Source organism: Cryptomeria japonica, chromosome 11 (assembly GCF_030272615.1).
Source record: "Cryptomeria japonica chromosome 11, Sugi_1.0, whole genome shotgun sequence".
NCBI lineage: Eukaryota > Viridiplantae > Streptophyta > Pinopsida > Cupressales > Cupressaceae > Cryptomeria > Cryptomeria japonica.
Window position 1 is genome coordinate 249,351,970 of NC_081415.1, and position 17,290 is coordinate 249,369,259.

The window sequence follows — 17,290 nt, forward strand, 5'->3', positions numbered from 1 at the left end:
AAAAAAGTTGTCAAGCAACTTCTACATTGCATCTGTAGGGTATGACTCTCGACGTTCCAATGCTTTGGTATGCATGACATGGGCATGCCTAACATAAAACTGTCCCCCTGGATGCACTCGTGACATTGGTTTGTGCACATGACGAACCGAATCAATTCTAGCCAATCCTGCAACTTTGCATTGCATGCAACTGACAGTTTTTGCAGCAGGCAAAAAAATGCTACCAATTGAAAATGGCTCTGAGTTGTCAAAAACCGAGATAGGAAGTTGTAGAGGAGCCTCATGCGACCCCAGAGGTTCAAACGAATCAACCATATGTCTCCTAGATTTGAAGAAACAGTTTGTCAAATTTTGACAATTTTTTGGATTCATGGCACTTGAGAGATCACCCCGGTACGGTATGACTCTCGGTGTTCCAGCACTTTGGGATGTATGATAGGGGTATGCCTAGCGTAAAAATGCCCACTTGGATGCGCTCATGACTTTGGTTTGTGCACACGACGAACCGAATCAATTCTAGCCAATCTTGCAACTTTGCATTGCATGCAACTAACAGGTTTTGCAGCAGACAAAAAAATGCTACCAATTGAAAATGGCTCTGAGTCGTCAAAAACCGAGATAGAACATTGTAGAGGAGCCTCACATGACCCCATAGGTTTAAACGGATTGACCATATGTGTCCTGGATTTGAAGAAACAGTCTGTCAAATTTTGACATTTTTTTGGACTCAAGGCACTTGAGAGATAGCCCCAGTACGATATGACTCTCGACGTTTCAGCGCTTTGGGATGCATGAGAGGAACATGCCTAGCGTAAACATACCCATCCAGATGCGCTCGTGATATTGGTTTGTGCACACGACAAACCGAATCAATTCTAGTCAATCCTGCAACTTTGCATTACATGCAATTGACTGTTTTTGCAACAGCCAAAAAATGCTACCAATTGAAAATGGCTCAGAGTCGTGAAAAACCGAGATAGGTCATTGTAGAGGATCCTCACCCAACCCCACAAGTTCAAATAGATCGACCATATGTGTCCTGGATTGGAAGAAATGGCCCATCAAATTTTGACAATTTTTTGGACTCATGGCACTTGAGAGATCGCCCCGGTATGGTATGACTCTCGACGTTTCGGCGTTTTGGGATGCACGGCAGGGGCATGCCTATCATAAACCTTCCCACCTAGATGCACTCGCGACATCGGTTTGTGCACACGAAGAACCAAATCAATTATAGCCAATCTTGCAACTTTGCATTGCATGCAACTAACAGTTTTTGCAGCAAGCAAAAAAGTGCTACCAATTGAAAATGGTTCTCAGTCGTCAAAAACCGATATAGGCCATTGTAGAGGAGCCTCATGCAACCCCATAGGATCAAACGGATCGACCATATGTGTCTCCAATTGGAAGAAATAGTCCGTCAAATTTTGACAATTTTTTGGACTCATGGCACTCGAGAGATCGCCCTGGTACGATATGACTCAACGTTTCGGTGCTTTGGGATGCACGACAGGGGCATGCCTAGCATAAACCTGTACACAAAGACGTGCTCACGATGTCAGTTTGTGCACACAACAAATAAAATTTGACCATTGTGAGCGTGAGGTTGCTCTCACACCAAACACATATTGTTGTTTATATTCATATTGTCGATTTTTGTTGTTTATATTCATATTGTTGATTACATATGCAAATATTCATTTAAATTTATAAAAGGATAGCCACCAAATACAGCGAATACACAATAATAAACTGAATACAAGGAGTTTTGTAGGGTTAATTCAACATTTTAGAAATGTTATCAAATCATATTCCATGATTGCAATGTTTTATATCATATATTTTTGTTGTTTATATTCATATTGTTGATTACATAGGCAAATGATCAATTAAATTTATAAAAGTACAACCACAAAACACAACGAATACAAAATAATGAACTTAGTACACATTTATTGGATCGCATATCGACATTTATATATATATATATATAAAAGACATGTCTGTCAAGTCAATACAAGTATAACAAAAATGTGGCATGTGCCATGTCCAAATCGATATACAATAAAAATGTAGAATATATCTACATGTATTGGTCATTCTATGACCAAAACTAACACTATATGATCCTAAACTTGTGGTAGATCATCAAAATCAAGCCTCCTCAATGCAGTATGCGGCTCTGTAGATGGTTGCAAAACCACAATTCAAAAGCCAAGTTAGAATTCTTCTGTAGAAAATAGCTCACAATTAACAATGTAAATATGCATTTAACTATAATTCCTTTGCAATTGAAATGTAGATTACCTCATTGGTTGATCTAGGAGCTAATGTCTTCGCTCTCCTCTCCTTGTCACTCTTAGGAGTTTTCTTGAAGACATACTTAAATGGATCCATGTTATGGTCGTACTGCGAAGGGTTTTATTGTAGATTAAATGTAAAATTAATACAATGTACTAACATAAATATATCAAAAACACTTAAAAGCTATAATATAGAGAACAATGAAGTACCTGTGCCTAAGATGCTTCTCCAATGGACTGAGGATGGCTCACCATTGATGGAGAAACTGTCACTATTACCTATACAAAAAATGTTCAAAGATTAAATACAATTAATATAATGATAAGTATTGTAGGTTAAAAATAATTAATTTTACATATCAAACAAGTGTACCGGATCCTGAGATGCTTCTCCAGTGCACAAAGGGTTTGCCGTTGATGAAATAGGTATGGATATTTCTTGTATGAAAAAATTATAAGATTGTAATATATCACAAGTTCACATGTACGCATGCATGTAATCATGAAATCAAGAAAATAAAGTAGAGATACATACCTCCGCCCTCTCTTGATCCACGGGCGAATCAGGTGCATTCAACAAATCCACATAGCTCAATGGTCATTGTACATGTAAAATAGACAAAAAACACTAATCAATCTACAAACCCCAACTAATACTTGATTTCAACATTTTCAAACAATTGTACAACTAAAAATGTGTTCAATTACCTTCTTCCCATGTTTTTTGCGTCTTCGAGGAATTCTTTTTCTTAGGACGAGACCTAGACATGGGGGGCACCCTAAAAAAACAAAATTAACATAAGATATTAGTACAATTAATAAATTAAACATAATTTTAAAAAACTAAAATGAAATGAGTTCCATATTCCATCAAAACAATACATAAAAAGGGTTGTACAAAATATGATACTGTATAGCCTTGTAGGCCAAAATTGATCGCTGAGAGCGTGATGTCATCAATATGGGACATTTGGTCCCCTGTCAACACCTGCAAACCAAAAATTGGACCACGCATTAAAGATAGTTAGTATATCTTGTATTTTTTTGAATTCAAAGTGTACTATTTTATTTTAACATGTTACAAAATTTATACCTCAGGCATCGAAGTTGCAACTATAGTAAGTGGGGGAGGAGTATGGGATACTGTTGCTGCATCCTGAAATGCATATTATTTGTCTCAATTTAAATCGATTTATAAATGAAAATTCATTTATGTAATTACAAATTTAAAGTGACTGATAAATGAAATGCTATGAATCCAAATCAACACACCTGTGTCTGTCGCTCATGGGCAAACACCATGTCCATCAACTCATCTGTCAGCACGAAATCCTCAGTCGTGCGGGCCTAACATCTACTCTTGCAAATCATGCACAAATGAGATGTGGATCCATCTGCACCAGTTGCATCATCTATCCTTGAGCATATCCCCGAGCAACTGACACACATATGTTGGATGGGCTCTTTGTCGTCCCCTGGAGAAACTAATGGCTCATCATCCAATACAATAAGGTGTGCTAATGACGTCCCATGTTGGATGATGGCACCAGTCAACATTGTGGCTGCCTAAAGAGTCTGTAGCTCCATCGACTCTTTCATCTCTACTGGGACAACTTGATGCACCTTGGGTTTGGGTGCTAGGAGGCGACGACTCTCTGCGAGTAATCGCCTATGGGCTCCAGGTCTATCTTGGGCAGAGCCACCACCTCTACCATGGAACTCTCTCATGTCAAAATAGTTTGGGCGCACATTGAGCACAAACTCACAATATACTTTTCTCAAATATAATGGCACCTCATAATTATTACAAGGTGGATCATCAAAGACCATCCACCACCTCTGCCAAAAAAGATTCTTCATCTCCACATTGGTACACCAATGTATCGGAAACCTCTTTGCATTAAGAGGTAATGAATGACCAGTTTTGGGATCAACAAAAAGGGCACATATTTGTTGTTTACTAATATTTTTGTTTTTTACTCTCTCGTATGATAGCCCATCTTCATAGAATTGACAACACCTATCCCTAAAGCTTCCCCATTTGGTAATTTGTGTGGAAACAGCTATGGCACCACTAGCTAATGTTTCTAGGCTAATGGCGAAGGATTGATGATGCTCAAATTCAGATGTTTTCAATTTAACAATCAGTCTATTGATTTTAGACGTATTTTGTCCCAACTGATTAATTAATTGCTCCTGTGTTTTAGGTGTGTGGTCAAAAGGAGGAATTGGGGGTGTATCTTATGGGTTTTTAGGAGGTGCATTTTGTTATTCTTGTTGTGGATTAGAAGAATCTGGTTTTTGAAAAAAAAAAAAAATGAAAAACCTAATCAAAATTAATGAAATTAAATTCAAAATGTAAAACAAATTGAATAAACGAGAAAGAAAGACAAAATAAACAAAAACTAACTAGTTGTTTTTTAGATCTTGGTGGTATTTTCATTGTCTGAGAAAGCCTCTATTTAAGGTGGTTCTATAAGTAAAAGGTTTCGGGAAGCTTTTCAAAGCCCATTGGTTGTTGACTCTTCCCTTAGTTGTATTTGTCTCACCCTTAAGGGATTTATACTAGGATTTGGTTTGGCATTCTTACCTAAACCACTTTGACTTGAAAATGTTGATCAAATGCTAGATTGGGACCTTGTTCCCACCAATTTGATGCTTCAATCAAAAGCTTCTCTTTCAAAATGGGTTTTTCCCTTTTTTGGTTTTGGTTGTCTCATGGCTTCTAAGATCCTCCCTCTTTCCACCTAGATGGCTATTATGGAAGGGTTTAGGTCCTCTCCCAATTTACCTAGTCTTCAAACTAATTTAAAACTCCTAAACAATTATATTTTTAATTGTGATGAATAAATAAAATTTAAATAAAAATCATTCCTATAGAATGAGTCTTAAAACATATGCTTAGGAAAATTAATTTGTATTAATTTTCAATAATATAGATATGTTGAATTTAATTTAAATTAAGATATATTTGTTAAATTAATTTCGAATGAGTAGTTTTCAATTTAGTTTGAATTGATTTTTAAAAAACATCTTTAACTCAATTTAGCTAACTTTTCAATTAAAATAGGATTGTTGACTTTTTAGTTTTTAAGTAAAGTAGTATAGATATCTCAAATTATGTATCAAAAAATGCAAGAGGGATATCAATAGGATGCTATTTTATTTTAGTTTGGAATTATTTTATTTACTATGTATAGGACACATAGGTTTTGATTAATAAAAGCATGATAGACCCATATTGTTACATATCCGCAAGGTGACACCAATAGCACATGAGAGTTGCACAACTACTGAACCCAACAAGGTGACCCGAAAGCTAGGAGTTTTAAATATAATTGTTTAGGAGTTTTAAAAGCTAAAAGATTATTGTTGTATTTTATTTATTCATCACAATTTAAAATATAATTGTTTAGGAGTTTTAAATTAGTTTGAAGACTAGGTAAATTGGGAGAGGACCTAAAATACAAGAGGTATAGACCCAATTTAGCTAACTTTTCAATTAAAATAGTATTGTTGACTTTTTAGTTTTTAAGTAAAGTAGTATAGATATCTCAAATTATGTATCAAAAAATGCAAGAGGGATATCAATTGAGTTAAAGATTTTTTTTTTAAATCAATTCAAACTAAATTGAAAAATACTCATTCCAAATTAATTTAACAAATGTATCTTAATTTAAATTAAATTCAACATATCTATATTATTGAAAAGTAATACAAATTAATTTTCCTAAACATATGTTTTAAGACTCATTCTATAGGAATGATTTTTATTTAAATTTTATTTATTCATCACAATTAAAAATATAATTGTTTAGGAGTTTTAAATTAGTTTGAAGACTAGGTAAATTGGGAGAGGACCTAAACCCTTCCATAATAGCCATCTAGGTGGAAAGAGGGAGGATCTTAGAAGCCATGAGACAACCAAAACAAAAAAAGGGAAAAACCCTTTTTGAAAGAGAGGCTTTTGATTGAAGCATCAAACTGGTGGGAACAAGGTCCCGATCCAACATTTGATTAACATTTTCAAGTCAAAGTGGTTTAGGTAAGAATGCCAAACCAAATCCTAGTATAAATCCCTTAAGGGTGAGACAAACACAACTAAGGGAATAGTCAACAACCAATGGGCTTTGAAAAGCTGCCTGAAACCTTTTACTTATAGAACCACCTTAAATAGAGGCTTTCTCAAACAATGAAAAGACCACCAAGATCTAAAAGACAACTAGTTTTGGAAGACACCCATAAACCTTTTACGAGTAGAACAACTATGAACAATAACGTTCATAGAAAAAGAGACAATATCAATTGGGTTTTGAAAGACACCTCACAACTTTTTATAGACAAAACCACTATGAAAGACATAGTATTTAAGGAAAATGACAACAAAAGGTCTTGATCAAATTATATGAACCTATGATTTGTTGAATTATAGTAATGCAATAGAACCTCACTTGTTTTTGGGCATGTAATGTGATCAAGATCCATTTAGTTATGTTTTCAAGTCCCTACCTAGCATAAATCATTACCTAAAATCTCTACCATGAAAGAGTTGGTAAAATGATTCATAATAACAAAGAAAAATGATTGAATCACATAAAAGTGTAAGCACATACCATCATTAGATAAGTAAAAGCATTCAATGATTGTAATAAAAGTGTTACTTTTGTGCCAGAATTGGCAGTAAAAAGGTTCCCCCATGTAGTAAACCATTTCTTTGTGTCTATACTAGGTGGTTGTTCTTGTTTTTATGTGGGCTGCAATTTCTCTCTGTTTGCTAGTTTTCTAGTTTAGTTGCTAGCTTTCGGGTCACCTTGTTGGGTTATTGTTGTGCTACTTTTTAGTTTTTAAGTAAAGTAGTATAGATATCTCAAATTATGTATCAAAAAATGCAAGAGGGATATCAATAGGATGCTATTTTATTTTAGTTTGGAATTATTTTATTTACTATGTATAGGACACATAGGTTTTGATTAATAAAAGCATGATAGACCCATATTGTTACATATCCGCAAGGTGACACCAATAGCACATGAGGGTTGCACATGTACTAATTTTACACTCCAAAATTAAGGTATATAAATAATAGATGTCAAATCCAATTCTCGTCATTTATTTTATCTTGAAATTAAGTTTTTCTTATATACTCTATTTGATTTTTCAATTAGTGAAAAAGATTTTAGACCTCTCCAAAATCAAAGTATATAAGTAATAGACATCAAATCCAATTCTCATCATTTATTTTATCTTCAAAGATTGTTTGAGTAACTTCTATTATTTTTCCTTCAGCCACTTGTTGATTCACTGATTTACTAAGAAAATTTCACCTTCAAATTTGGTTTCAACATTAAGTGAAACATTTTATTATTAGTCATTTTAACTTTTGTAAAGAAATGATTTGTTTTTAATTTAATTAAAATTATATATTATTTATTTTAAAATAATACTCTGAAACCCCTTATAACAACCTTTGTAATGCTCATCAAATTGTGTTTAAGACTAATAATCTAGTAAAACTAATATTTTGTTTGTTGAAATCAAAATTTCTTTTTACATTCATTTAAATAATGGACATAGTTTTGTAATTATGATATTGAACTTAAGATTTATCATATCTTTGTCTTTGAGATTGGTTGTCTTAAATTTAGTTGCTACTTATTTTACTTAAATTTATTATGTTGGTTCTTCTAACTCTATACAAATTTCTCCCTCTACCTTTAAAGCTGGATCTTTCTCTACCATTATCGTGAATAAATAACATTAATGAGTTGAGGGCATGCTCCAAGGATAACTTTGATGACTAGCTTAGCCCTTTCTCATGAGAAATAATAGATGTATCAATCTAAAATGTCTCCTATATATGTTCATAAGAATGAATTCAAATCTTGTGGATAAACTCAATAATAGTTTTTTGGACCATGTCTTGATTTCCTTTAGTGTTGATATCAATTGGCCTCTTGCATTATGAATCTTTTGATCTTCTCAACCTTTAGCTCTCATACTGCTTTGAAGGGTGGATAGAGGTTTTTTCTTAGATTAAAAATTTGTAATCATGCAAAGAAAAAAAAGACAAATAAAGGATACTATAATAATTATTTTATCAAGTATAATATCATTATATTTTTATAAATATCTAGTTCTAATTGGATAAGGTTGTGAAGCACACAAATTGAGTATTATAGTTTCTCTTCTTCAATTTCTTAAAGAAGTTTATTCAATTTCAAAATAATTCAAGCTATTGTTGCAATTAGATGTCTCAAATTATATTTTTATCTTTATCAAAAATATCATCTTATAATCTTATGATAGATCCTAAGATTAAACATTTAGATGTAACTTATCTTTGTTTAATTTTTCAACATTCCATTAGAAGTAATTTTTTAAGGTTGTATTTACATGATAAAGGTTTCATTACTTTTATACTAGAGATAATCCAAGCACATGGCATGGGGTGAAATGGCAATATACTTAGGGACAAGATTGGGGTATGAATGACACCCTTACATTTTGAAGGTAATATCACTATTGTTTGAGTAGACAAATCCTCTATGTATGCCTTTAAAAGGATAAATATTGAACATTGTTTTAATGATGGGAGAATTGGTAAGCCATTGAAGAATCTAAGCGTGCTAAAGGGCTCCCTAATGAACATTTTATCAGCTCTGAGACATTTAACACACTCTCAAATATTCAAAAGAATGAGAGAGAACTCAAACCAGAATAACACAAGGATGTCCTTTAAATCGTCTGTAATCCCAAATAATTACCACTGCAATCAACACAGAACCAAGAACAACAGCCATGAAACTGTAAAATGTCTTATACAATGCAATCCCCTGGTTATGAGAATTGTGTGTCATCCGTGCAAAAACAAAGGGTGTTTACCACCAACAATGCTCTTTCACAAATATTGTGACCTTCATCTACAAGCATCTCCACTAGCAAAGGAACTAGTCTGGTATCTTTGCCCCTCGGTAATGTTGTATACGATGGCTGGGCTTTGATTTTGTCGTGGTTGGACTTATGGACTCTGTCAATCCTTACTTTCCTTTTACAATGTCTCTGTATTCACCTTGGAAACCATTTCCTAAAGAATGATAATAGCGCTGTTTTTTGCCTCGGTATTTTCCTCCCAGAAATTGCATACAAGACGGGCAATGGCATCAGACAAAGCGAGCGACCGAAGAGCTCGGGAAGTCAAGGGCAAAGTCATAATCGTGGCCCTCAGAGCCTCTTCACAAATTGCAAAATGCCAGGACATGAGCAAATGCTATATTCAAGTGGAAATGCGCAGGCAAAACAAAGGGCGGGAGAGAACCGCAGGAGTCACTGTCACTGCTAAGGGTCAGAAGAGAGTGACGGAAACAGAATGGAAACAGAATTAGCCACCCTCAACAGTCAAAGCTTCGAGTGTGTTGATTAAGCCCGGCCTTTGGGTTGTCGTTACACTTAAATTATAAAAACTCAAACTAAAAGAATAGGGAAGTGTAACCACGTGAATAGATAGTTTGAATCATACTTTAAAAGTTTAACTCAAAAACCTTTAAAAAAATGTACAAGTAGGCGTGTAAACCTTTCTATTCCGACTAATTCGTCGAAATAATTCTTCACAATTGACAAAACTCGTTATGTCTGATAAATAACTTCGTTCTATGAATTTTCTATGGCGAAGCTTAGATATCCGGATCAAGGTGTCTGCTCTACAATTGACAGAGCTCCTTATGTTTGATAAATCACTTTGTTTTATGAATTTTCTATGGCGAAGCTTAGGTATCTGGATCAAGTTATCTGCTTTTGTTTACGGAAAGCAGTAAAGATCTGAGTGAGATAATTTAAATACTATATCATTAATTGATACCTCTCATCATTCTCCATATCAGCAATTATTGCCCTCCCTGAATAGCGGAATCGATCATATCAGCAATAACTACCAACTGCTATTTATCAGCCTAGATTACCGCGTAACTATTATTGACCATTCCAATGCCCTCAATAATTGGCCGATGCAGACTTGAACATAACTCTGATTTCTGCATGGCCTATCGGCCAATTAAAAAAAAATTGATTTGGTGCAGTTCAGCTTAAAGAAATGTTCTGGAATAAAAAAAAAATAAGAGGGCAGATTGAAGGACAAATCAGAACACAGAAAGGAAAACAATACAAAATTGCTGAATTAATTCCGAGAAATCTTAGGCAACACAGAAGTTGGATTCTACTCAAGAAAACATTGAGGCCCATGCACACTAACAGCTTTAAATATATTTGTATTGAAGAATCAACACACAGAGTAGAATAGAAAAATAATTCATCGTAGCCGTTACCTGTATTTGCTCGGTTGCCTTCCTTGGAATGGATAAAATATTGACACAGCAAAACTTAAATTTTATTACTTGATTTGACACATATGTATGTTGTTGATAATTTCGGGGATATTGTGACTGCTAAATATAGACCAACTCGTTATGAATTTACTTAATTCATAAAAATACGCCAGCCCAAGATTTCTAAGCCTGCAAAAACATTTAATATAGAGCGTGGAAATGGGGTTGCTTTCACGGTTGATTGGTCCAAGAAGCCAAAGAGTTCATCTCATAAATACATCCATTGTATTGCTTCCAGTCAGAGCCATTATAGGAAAAATTGTTAAAACATCTTTAAATAAAATAAAAAGTTGTCTTGGTGCTGGAAACAGATATAAAAGAAGGCAGTTTGAACAAACCAGAACCCAGAAAGGGAAACAACGCAAAATTGCTGGACTGATCCCAAGAAATCTTAGGGTTGGATTCTATTCATGGAAATATGAGGTCAATGCACACTAAGGGTTTTTGACATTCTTAAAAATATTGGGCTTTAAGGCTACAAGGTTTGGGGAATGAAGTAGTTCTAGTTTCATTAGATTTTGAAAGTGAGATCCCCGAAAAATCTCCTTTCTCTTAGATGCGCCATGGAATCCTCGATTTTAAAAGAGCAGAGAGAGCAGAAATGGAGAGAAAAACAAGGGAAGAAGTTTTCATTGGACGAAATCATTGAGTCTTGCATTGGTGGTTTTGGAGGAGCTCAGTTGTTTCAAGTGGTAGTTGTTTCTCTGGGCTGGGTCTTCGATGTTCAGCATACCTTCCTCACCATTTTCACCGATGCCCAACCTACATGGCGCTGCACAGAGACTTCATCCCTACAAATCTGGGAAATAACAGGAATGGGCAAATGCACAGAAGAGTCATCGGTATGTAAGATGGATACATCACAGTGGGAGTGGGAGAGAGGGAAGGCAGCATCCATTATTTCAGAATGGGACCTTATGTGTGGTAACAGCTTCAAAGCAGCAATTCCTGGATTGCTTTTCTTTGTTGGAGCATTAGCAGGTCAGTTATCTATTTAAATTAAATGGTTATTTGTCTGATCTTTGTCAGTCAAGAAGTGATTCCTGATCATTTTGATTTCAACCCAACTTCTATGCTTCTCCTATAAGAAATCCTGTAAGCCCAAGTTTGTTGAACAATTCACTTTAAAGTAGAAATCCGCAATCCAATTTTGATAGTTTATTTCACAATGTATTTTAACTTTTGATTTATTTAGTGATTCATCTTAAATCACAATAATAGAGATGTCTTATTGAAAAAATAAATATAATTTCATATGAACCACCTAATCTTAAAATATTGTGTTGAAGCCTGTCAAACAGTTGTTCCCCTGCCCTTCCATCATTACCATTTGACTGCAAATGATATGATGATTTAGGGCTTAGACAGTTCTTCCCCTAGTTACCAGAAACGTGACGGGAGACTTCCGTTTCACGTTTTGACGGCAGAAACGGGTTTCCCGTTGCGGACGGTTGTTTCAGCCGTGGTTTTCGTTCACTGAATTCATCCTCTTCTTTTTGTTCACTGAATTCATCTTACATGAGCAACATTTCTTCATTCAGCACGACCACGCCAGTTGTACAAGTATCCTTGAAGATACTTGTCCAAGCTTCTTAAGGGAATCTGCAACTATCCATAGGAGTGTTGAGTGCAGACAATAAACAAATTTATGATCTTCCCTGATAAGATTTTCCAGTTTGATCAGGAAAAATTTTAGTAGCAGATTATCCATCTTTATCTCTACTTCTATGCCTTTTGTACTTTCACAGTTGTAACTTTACGCCCCAAAGCAACAAAAACTTCATTGAGATCTTCTGGTGAATAGTTTCCACCCTTGGGCTATATCTGGGTAAAGAACCTTGATAACCAGTGGGGTATGATCCAATGTCCATTTCTAGACAAAACCATATGATCTCTCTCCTATCTTAAGGGATTCTTCCCCTCTTAAACAATAGCAGTCGCAGCTTCTTCTCTTGCCTTTGCTACCTCTAGTTTGTTCGTCTCTTGTATTCTATTTCCCTAGCCTTGTATTTTGAATTGATTGCTTCTTCAAAAACTAGATTGTACATGTCCCCTGTTTCTTTTGGTTCAAACTCCAGGATTACTAATTATGTCCCAGCTTGTGACATGCTTCACAAAGAGGATGAACCTGAACGCATATGCCTTGGTGTAGATGGCTTACCACTATCCTGTATGGTCATTATGGTCACCATTGACGTATTCTCATCACCCCAATTTCTTCTTGAAGCCTCTGACATAGGGGCAAAACATGTATTATATATATATATATATATATATATATAAAATCTGTTATTATCACCCCAATTTCTTCTTGAAGCCTCTGACATAGGCATCATAGTGCTTTTATGCCGTTTCAGCCGTGGTTTTACTATATTATATATTTATATATATATATATATATAAAATCTGTTCTTATACACAACCTTTTAAACTTCTGTTTCTCGTCACGTTGCGGTTGTCATTGCGTTTCTCGTTTCTCGTTTCTGGTAACATAGGTTCTTCCCCAGCTCATCCATCATTACCATTTGACTGCAAATGTTATGATGATTTAATACAACCATTGTTATATAATCTATAAGTATTAATTTTGTTGGATAGTTTGTATAATAATACAATTTAATCCAATTTCAATTTTTTTCTTATGAGAAATTCTGCAAATCTATGTTTGTTGGACCATTTTAAGTTTTGATTTGTTTAAATAGTTCATTTAAATCACACTAATAAATGAATCCTGCTGAGAAAATGAATGTGATTTCATATGATCATCTACACAAATCAAAGCTTAAAATATACAACAGTTCTTCCCCTGCAAATGTTATGATGATTTAGGGCTTGGACAGTTCATCCCCAGCTCTTCCATTTCATGGAACAGTTATGAAATAATCTGCCATATGCATCAACTTAACTAAAAAAGAGTTGCATAGATGTACATACAGTGCTAATTTAGCTGTGGCTAACTTGATTGCAGGCTACATAATATTGGGGCCACTGGCAGATACATGGCTAGGTCGCAAAAGAATGCTAATCCTTTCCTCCTTCATGCTCTCTGTCTCCGGCATTTTAACAGCCATGTCTCCTAACATATGGATCTACTCTCTTCTCCGAGCAATCACAGGCTTCGTCAAAGCCCCAATTGCAACTTGCTGTCTTGTACTCTCTACAGAGCTCGTAGGGCGCAAATGGAGAGGCCTCATTGGTTTTCTCTTATTCTTATCCGGCACAATCGGATTCCTTTCAATTCCAGCCCTCGCCTACCTCACGAGACTCCAATTTTCATGGCGAATGACGTACATTTATCTATCCCTAATTCCCCTGCTCTATTCGCTATTTCTTCTGCCCTGTGTCTGGGAGTCACCCAGATGGCTATTACTGCAGGGGAGATCTGAAGAAGCTCTGCAGAATTTGAAAAGACTGGCGGAATTAAACGGGGGATCATTACCAGAAAATGTAAGAATCGAAGACCGCCGTGCAGAAACCCAATCAGATTCGGCACTTTCGCGTTTGTGGGGAACACAGTGGGCCCGAAAAAGGTTAATTTTAGTAATGGCAGTAGGCGCCGGAATCGGGTTAATTTATTTCGGACTGCCCCTCGGAGTCGGAAATCTGGGCTTCAATTTGTATATCAGTGTCACACTTAATGCTCTCTCTGAGCTTCCAGCTGGGATCATCTCGACTCTCCTGGTCGCCCGAGCCCGACGGCGAAGAGCGATTTTGCTGTTAACCCTAACCAGCGCCAGCTTTTGTTTTGTGTGTGTATTTCTATCTGGCGACAGAACAAATCCTGCCGATCCAAGCTCAAATCAAACGAAATCCACAGCTGGGAAATATCCACGGCTTGTAGGGGAGTTGGGCGCATTTGTGAGCGCTGTTACGGCTTTCAATGTGATGCTGATTTTCTGTCTGGAATTGTTCCCAACCACGGTTCGAAACTCCGCAATGTCGATGTTCAGACAGGCATCTGGAGTTGGGGCAATTGCCAGTCCGGTGATTGTTTTCATCGGACGCAACTCCCCTGCTCTTTCCTTCGCCTTATCTGGGATTGCTATAATTTTAAGCGGATTCTTCGTTTTAGGGCTTCCAGAAACAAAAGATCAGCCCCTGTATGACACATTGGAAGGCCAAGAATGGGAGGAGAAGGATTTAATTAACAGGTCCAATAAACCATTGCTTTCTTAACCAGATGGAGAATGCAGTGGCTGAGGACCTCCTCAAAGACCCAATATGATGATCTGCTGGACATTGTGCAAATTCTGAGTATCTTTTCAAATCAAACCCCCATAGGAATTAATGGAGTCTTCTTGTTTTCATACCTTTTCCAACGAATCTCCTGCTGCACTACGAAAATATCAGCACAAAAAAAATAAAAATTATTAATTATATTTTTTTATGGAAAACTTTGGCTTTATAAATAAAAAAATATAGAGTGGTTTATATTTACAATATAGAATTTATTGATAAGAAATTTGTACAATTCATAATATAGATAATGTTGTTTTGGATTAAATTGTGTTGAATCTTTTCGAATCAATGTTTGGGATAATATGATTCAAAATTGTAGATCAAGGTTATATAAAATGAAATATAAAAAAATTAACAGAATTGAAGAAATTCTATTATAAGCTTATAAATTGGTTTGATTCAAAATATTTAGGTGATTTGCTGAATTGACCATGTGATTAGATGTGATGAATATTAATTCAAATTTCAAGTTGATTAGTTGTGACATCTAAGTAATTCGCTGAGTTGGCCATGTGACTAGCTATGATGAATATTAATTCAAATATTTAGGTGATTTGTTGAATTGGTCATTAATTCAAATATCCAGGTGATTTTGCTATGACTAGTTGTGACAAATATTAATTTAAATATCCAAATGATTTGTTGTGACGAGTTGTGACGAATATTAATTCAAATATCCAAGTGATTTGCTAAGTTGGTCATTCAACCAGTCGTGACAAATATTGATTCAAATATCTAGGTGATTTGATGAGTTGGCCATGCAACCAGCTGTGACGAATATTAATTCAAATATCCAAATCATTTGCTAAGTTGGCCATGCGATCGGGGTTGACAAATATTAATTCAAATATCTATGTAATTTGTTGACTTGGTCATATGATAAGCTATGGTGAATATTAATTTGAAAATATCTAGGTGATTTGTTGGGTTGGCCATGTAACGAGTAGTAACAAATATTAATTCAAATATCCAAGTGATTTGTTGAGTTGGCCATGCCACGAGCTATCACAAACATTAATTCAAATATCTAGGAGTTGGCCCTGGGATCAACAACTATGACCAATACTAATTCAAAAATCCATGGGATTTGTTGAGTTGGTCATGCAACCAACTATGATGAATATTAATTCAAATGTCCAAGTGATATGCTAAGTTGGCCATGTGACCAACTATCAATTCTTTCACAATTCAAAACAATGGGAAGGTGGATAGATAGTATTGAGATTGGAAAGTTCATTTTTATATTCAATATAGGTTGTAACTAATATGGACTTCTTTTCTCGGTGGTAAGTGAGTTTTTCTTGTATATAGTACACATGCTCTTTAATTTATTTTTTACTTGAGTTATATTGGGCACAATCACTAATGGTAAAACCCACTCAATGTCTAAGATAGGATAAATGAATCCTACATCAAGAAGTTTTTGCAATTTAGCTTTGATTATTTCTTTGAGCATTGGATTCATATGCCTATATGGCTATCTGAATGGTCCATATCCTTCATTGATGTAAATCCTATGCATACAAAGATTTGGATCAATGCCTCTCATGTCTTGGTAGTCCCATGCAAACACAAAAGTGTGATTTTGCAGCATCTGAAACAATCTAGTATGTTGTTGTGTTGTTATTCCATTGTTGATGTTGAGTGTTTTTCCTGAAGTAATTTTTTATTGGACTAGCAATAGTTGAAACAAAGACAGTAGAAAGACCAACTATGTTCAGGCTACAATCATTAGGCTACACATTAGTCATCATGGATGATTTAACAGAATCCTCATTTGATAAAAAGTTGTGTACTAGACAAGTAAGACTTCAAGACATAAATTCTTCTAGCTCAAGGTCAATCTTGACCATATGAATTTTATATAATCTTAGAACTTGGACATCATCTTCATCTTGGGATTCCATCATAGGAATTTTGTCTATCACCGTGAGATTGTTTAGAGAATAACGTTCATCCTCGTCCATAGTAGGCTGGAAACTGTCTATTCTAGATCTAAATGAGGTTGAGCTGGAGGATATAATACCAATTTCTTTGTTTTGTACCCAATGGAAATGGTCATACTCCCTTATCGATAACCAATGAAGGCACCGGAAGTGACCAACCAAGGCCTTCCCAAAATCAATGGATATCCCTCTAGATGGACCTTAGATTGCAGAACTATAAAATCAGTAGGGTAATCACATGAATCTATGATTATCAACAAATCTTCAATCACCCCTTTTGACTTCACAATGGACATGTTGGCTAACTATAACACTATTGGTGTTGGTTGAATATTATCTAGTTTTAACTCATCCATCATCTGCTTAGTCATAACATTAATAGTTGCTCCAAGGTCTATTAATCCAATTTTAATAAGTGTTCCCT

General features: G+C 35.2%; 1 protein-coding gene and 1 long non-coding RNA gene across 3 annotated transcripts; one reads left to right on the forward strand and one right to left on the reverse strand.

The window, feature by feature from the left end:
* Positions 1 to 2,053: 2,053 nt before the first annotated feature.
* LOC131058030 (uncharacterized) lies at positions 2,054 to 3,241 on the reverse strand. 2 transcript variants are annotated; one of them, XR_009359306.1, is made up of 4 exons: positions 2,839 to 3,241; positions 2,514 to 2,582; positions 2,308 to 2,409; positions 2,054 to 2,182 (listed from the first exon to the last, which is right to left on the reverse strand). It is a non-coding gene; the product is annotated as an uncharacterized LOC131058030 (long non-coding RNA). The 2 variants fall into 2 exon arrangements; XR_009359305.1 differs by having other exon boundaries at positions 2,514 to 3,241.
* A 7,797-nt stretch (positions 3,242 to 11,038) lies between these two features.
* On the forward strand, positions 11,039 to 15,036 carry LOC131058599 (organic cation/carnitine transporter 1-like). Its single transcript, XM_059214212.1, has 2 exons — positions 11,039 to 11,662; positions 13,650 to 15,036. Exons 1-2 carry the CDS (start codon positions 11,245 to 11,247, stop codon positions 14,855 to 14,857), a joined length of 1,626 nt encoding a protein of 541 aa, XP_059070195.1. The 5' UTR covers positions 11,039 to 11,244; the 3' UTR covers positions 14,858 to 15,036.
* The last annotated feature ends 2,254 nt before the right edge of the window (positions 15,037 to 17,290 follow it).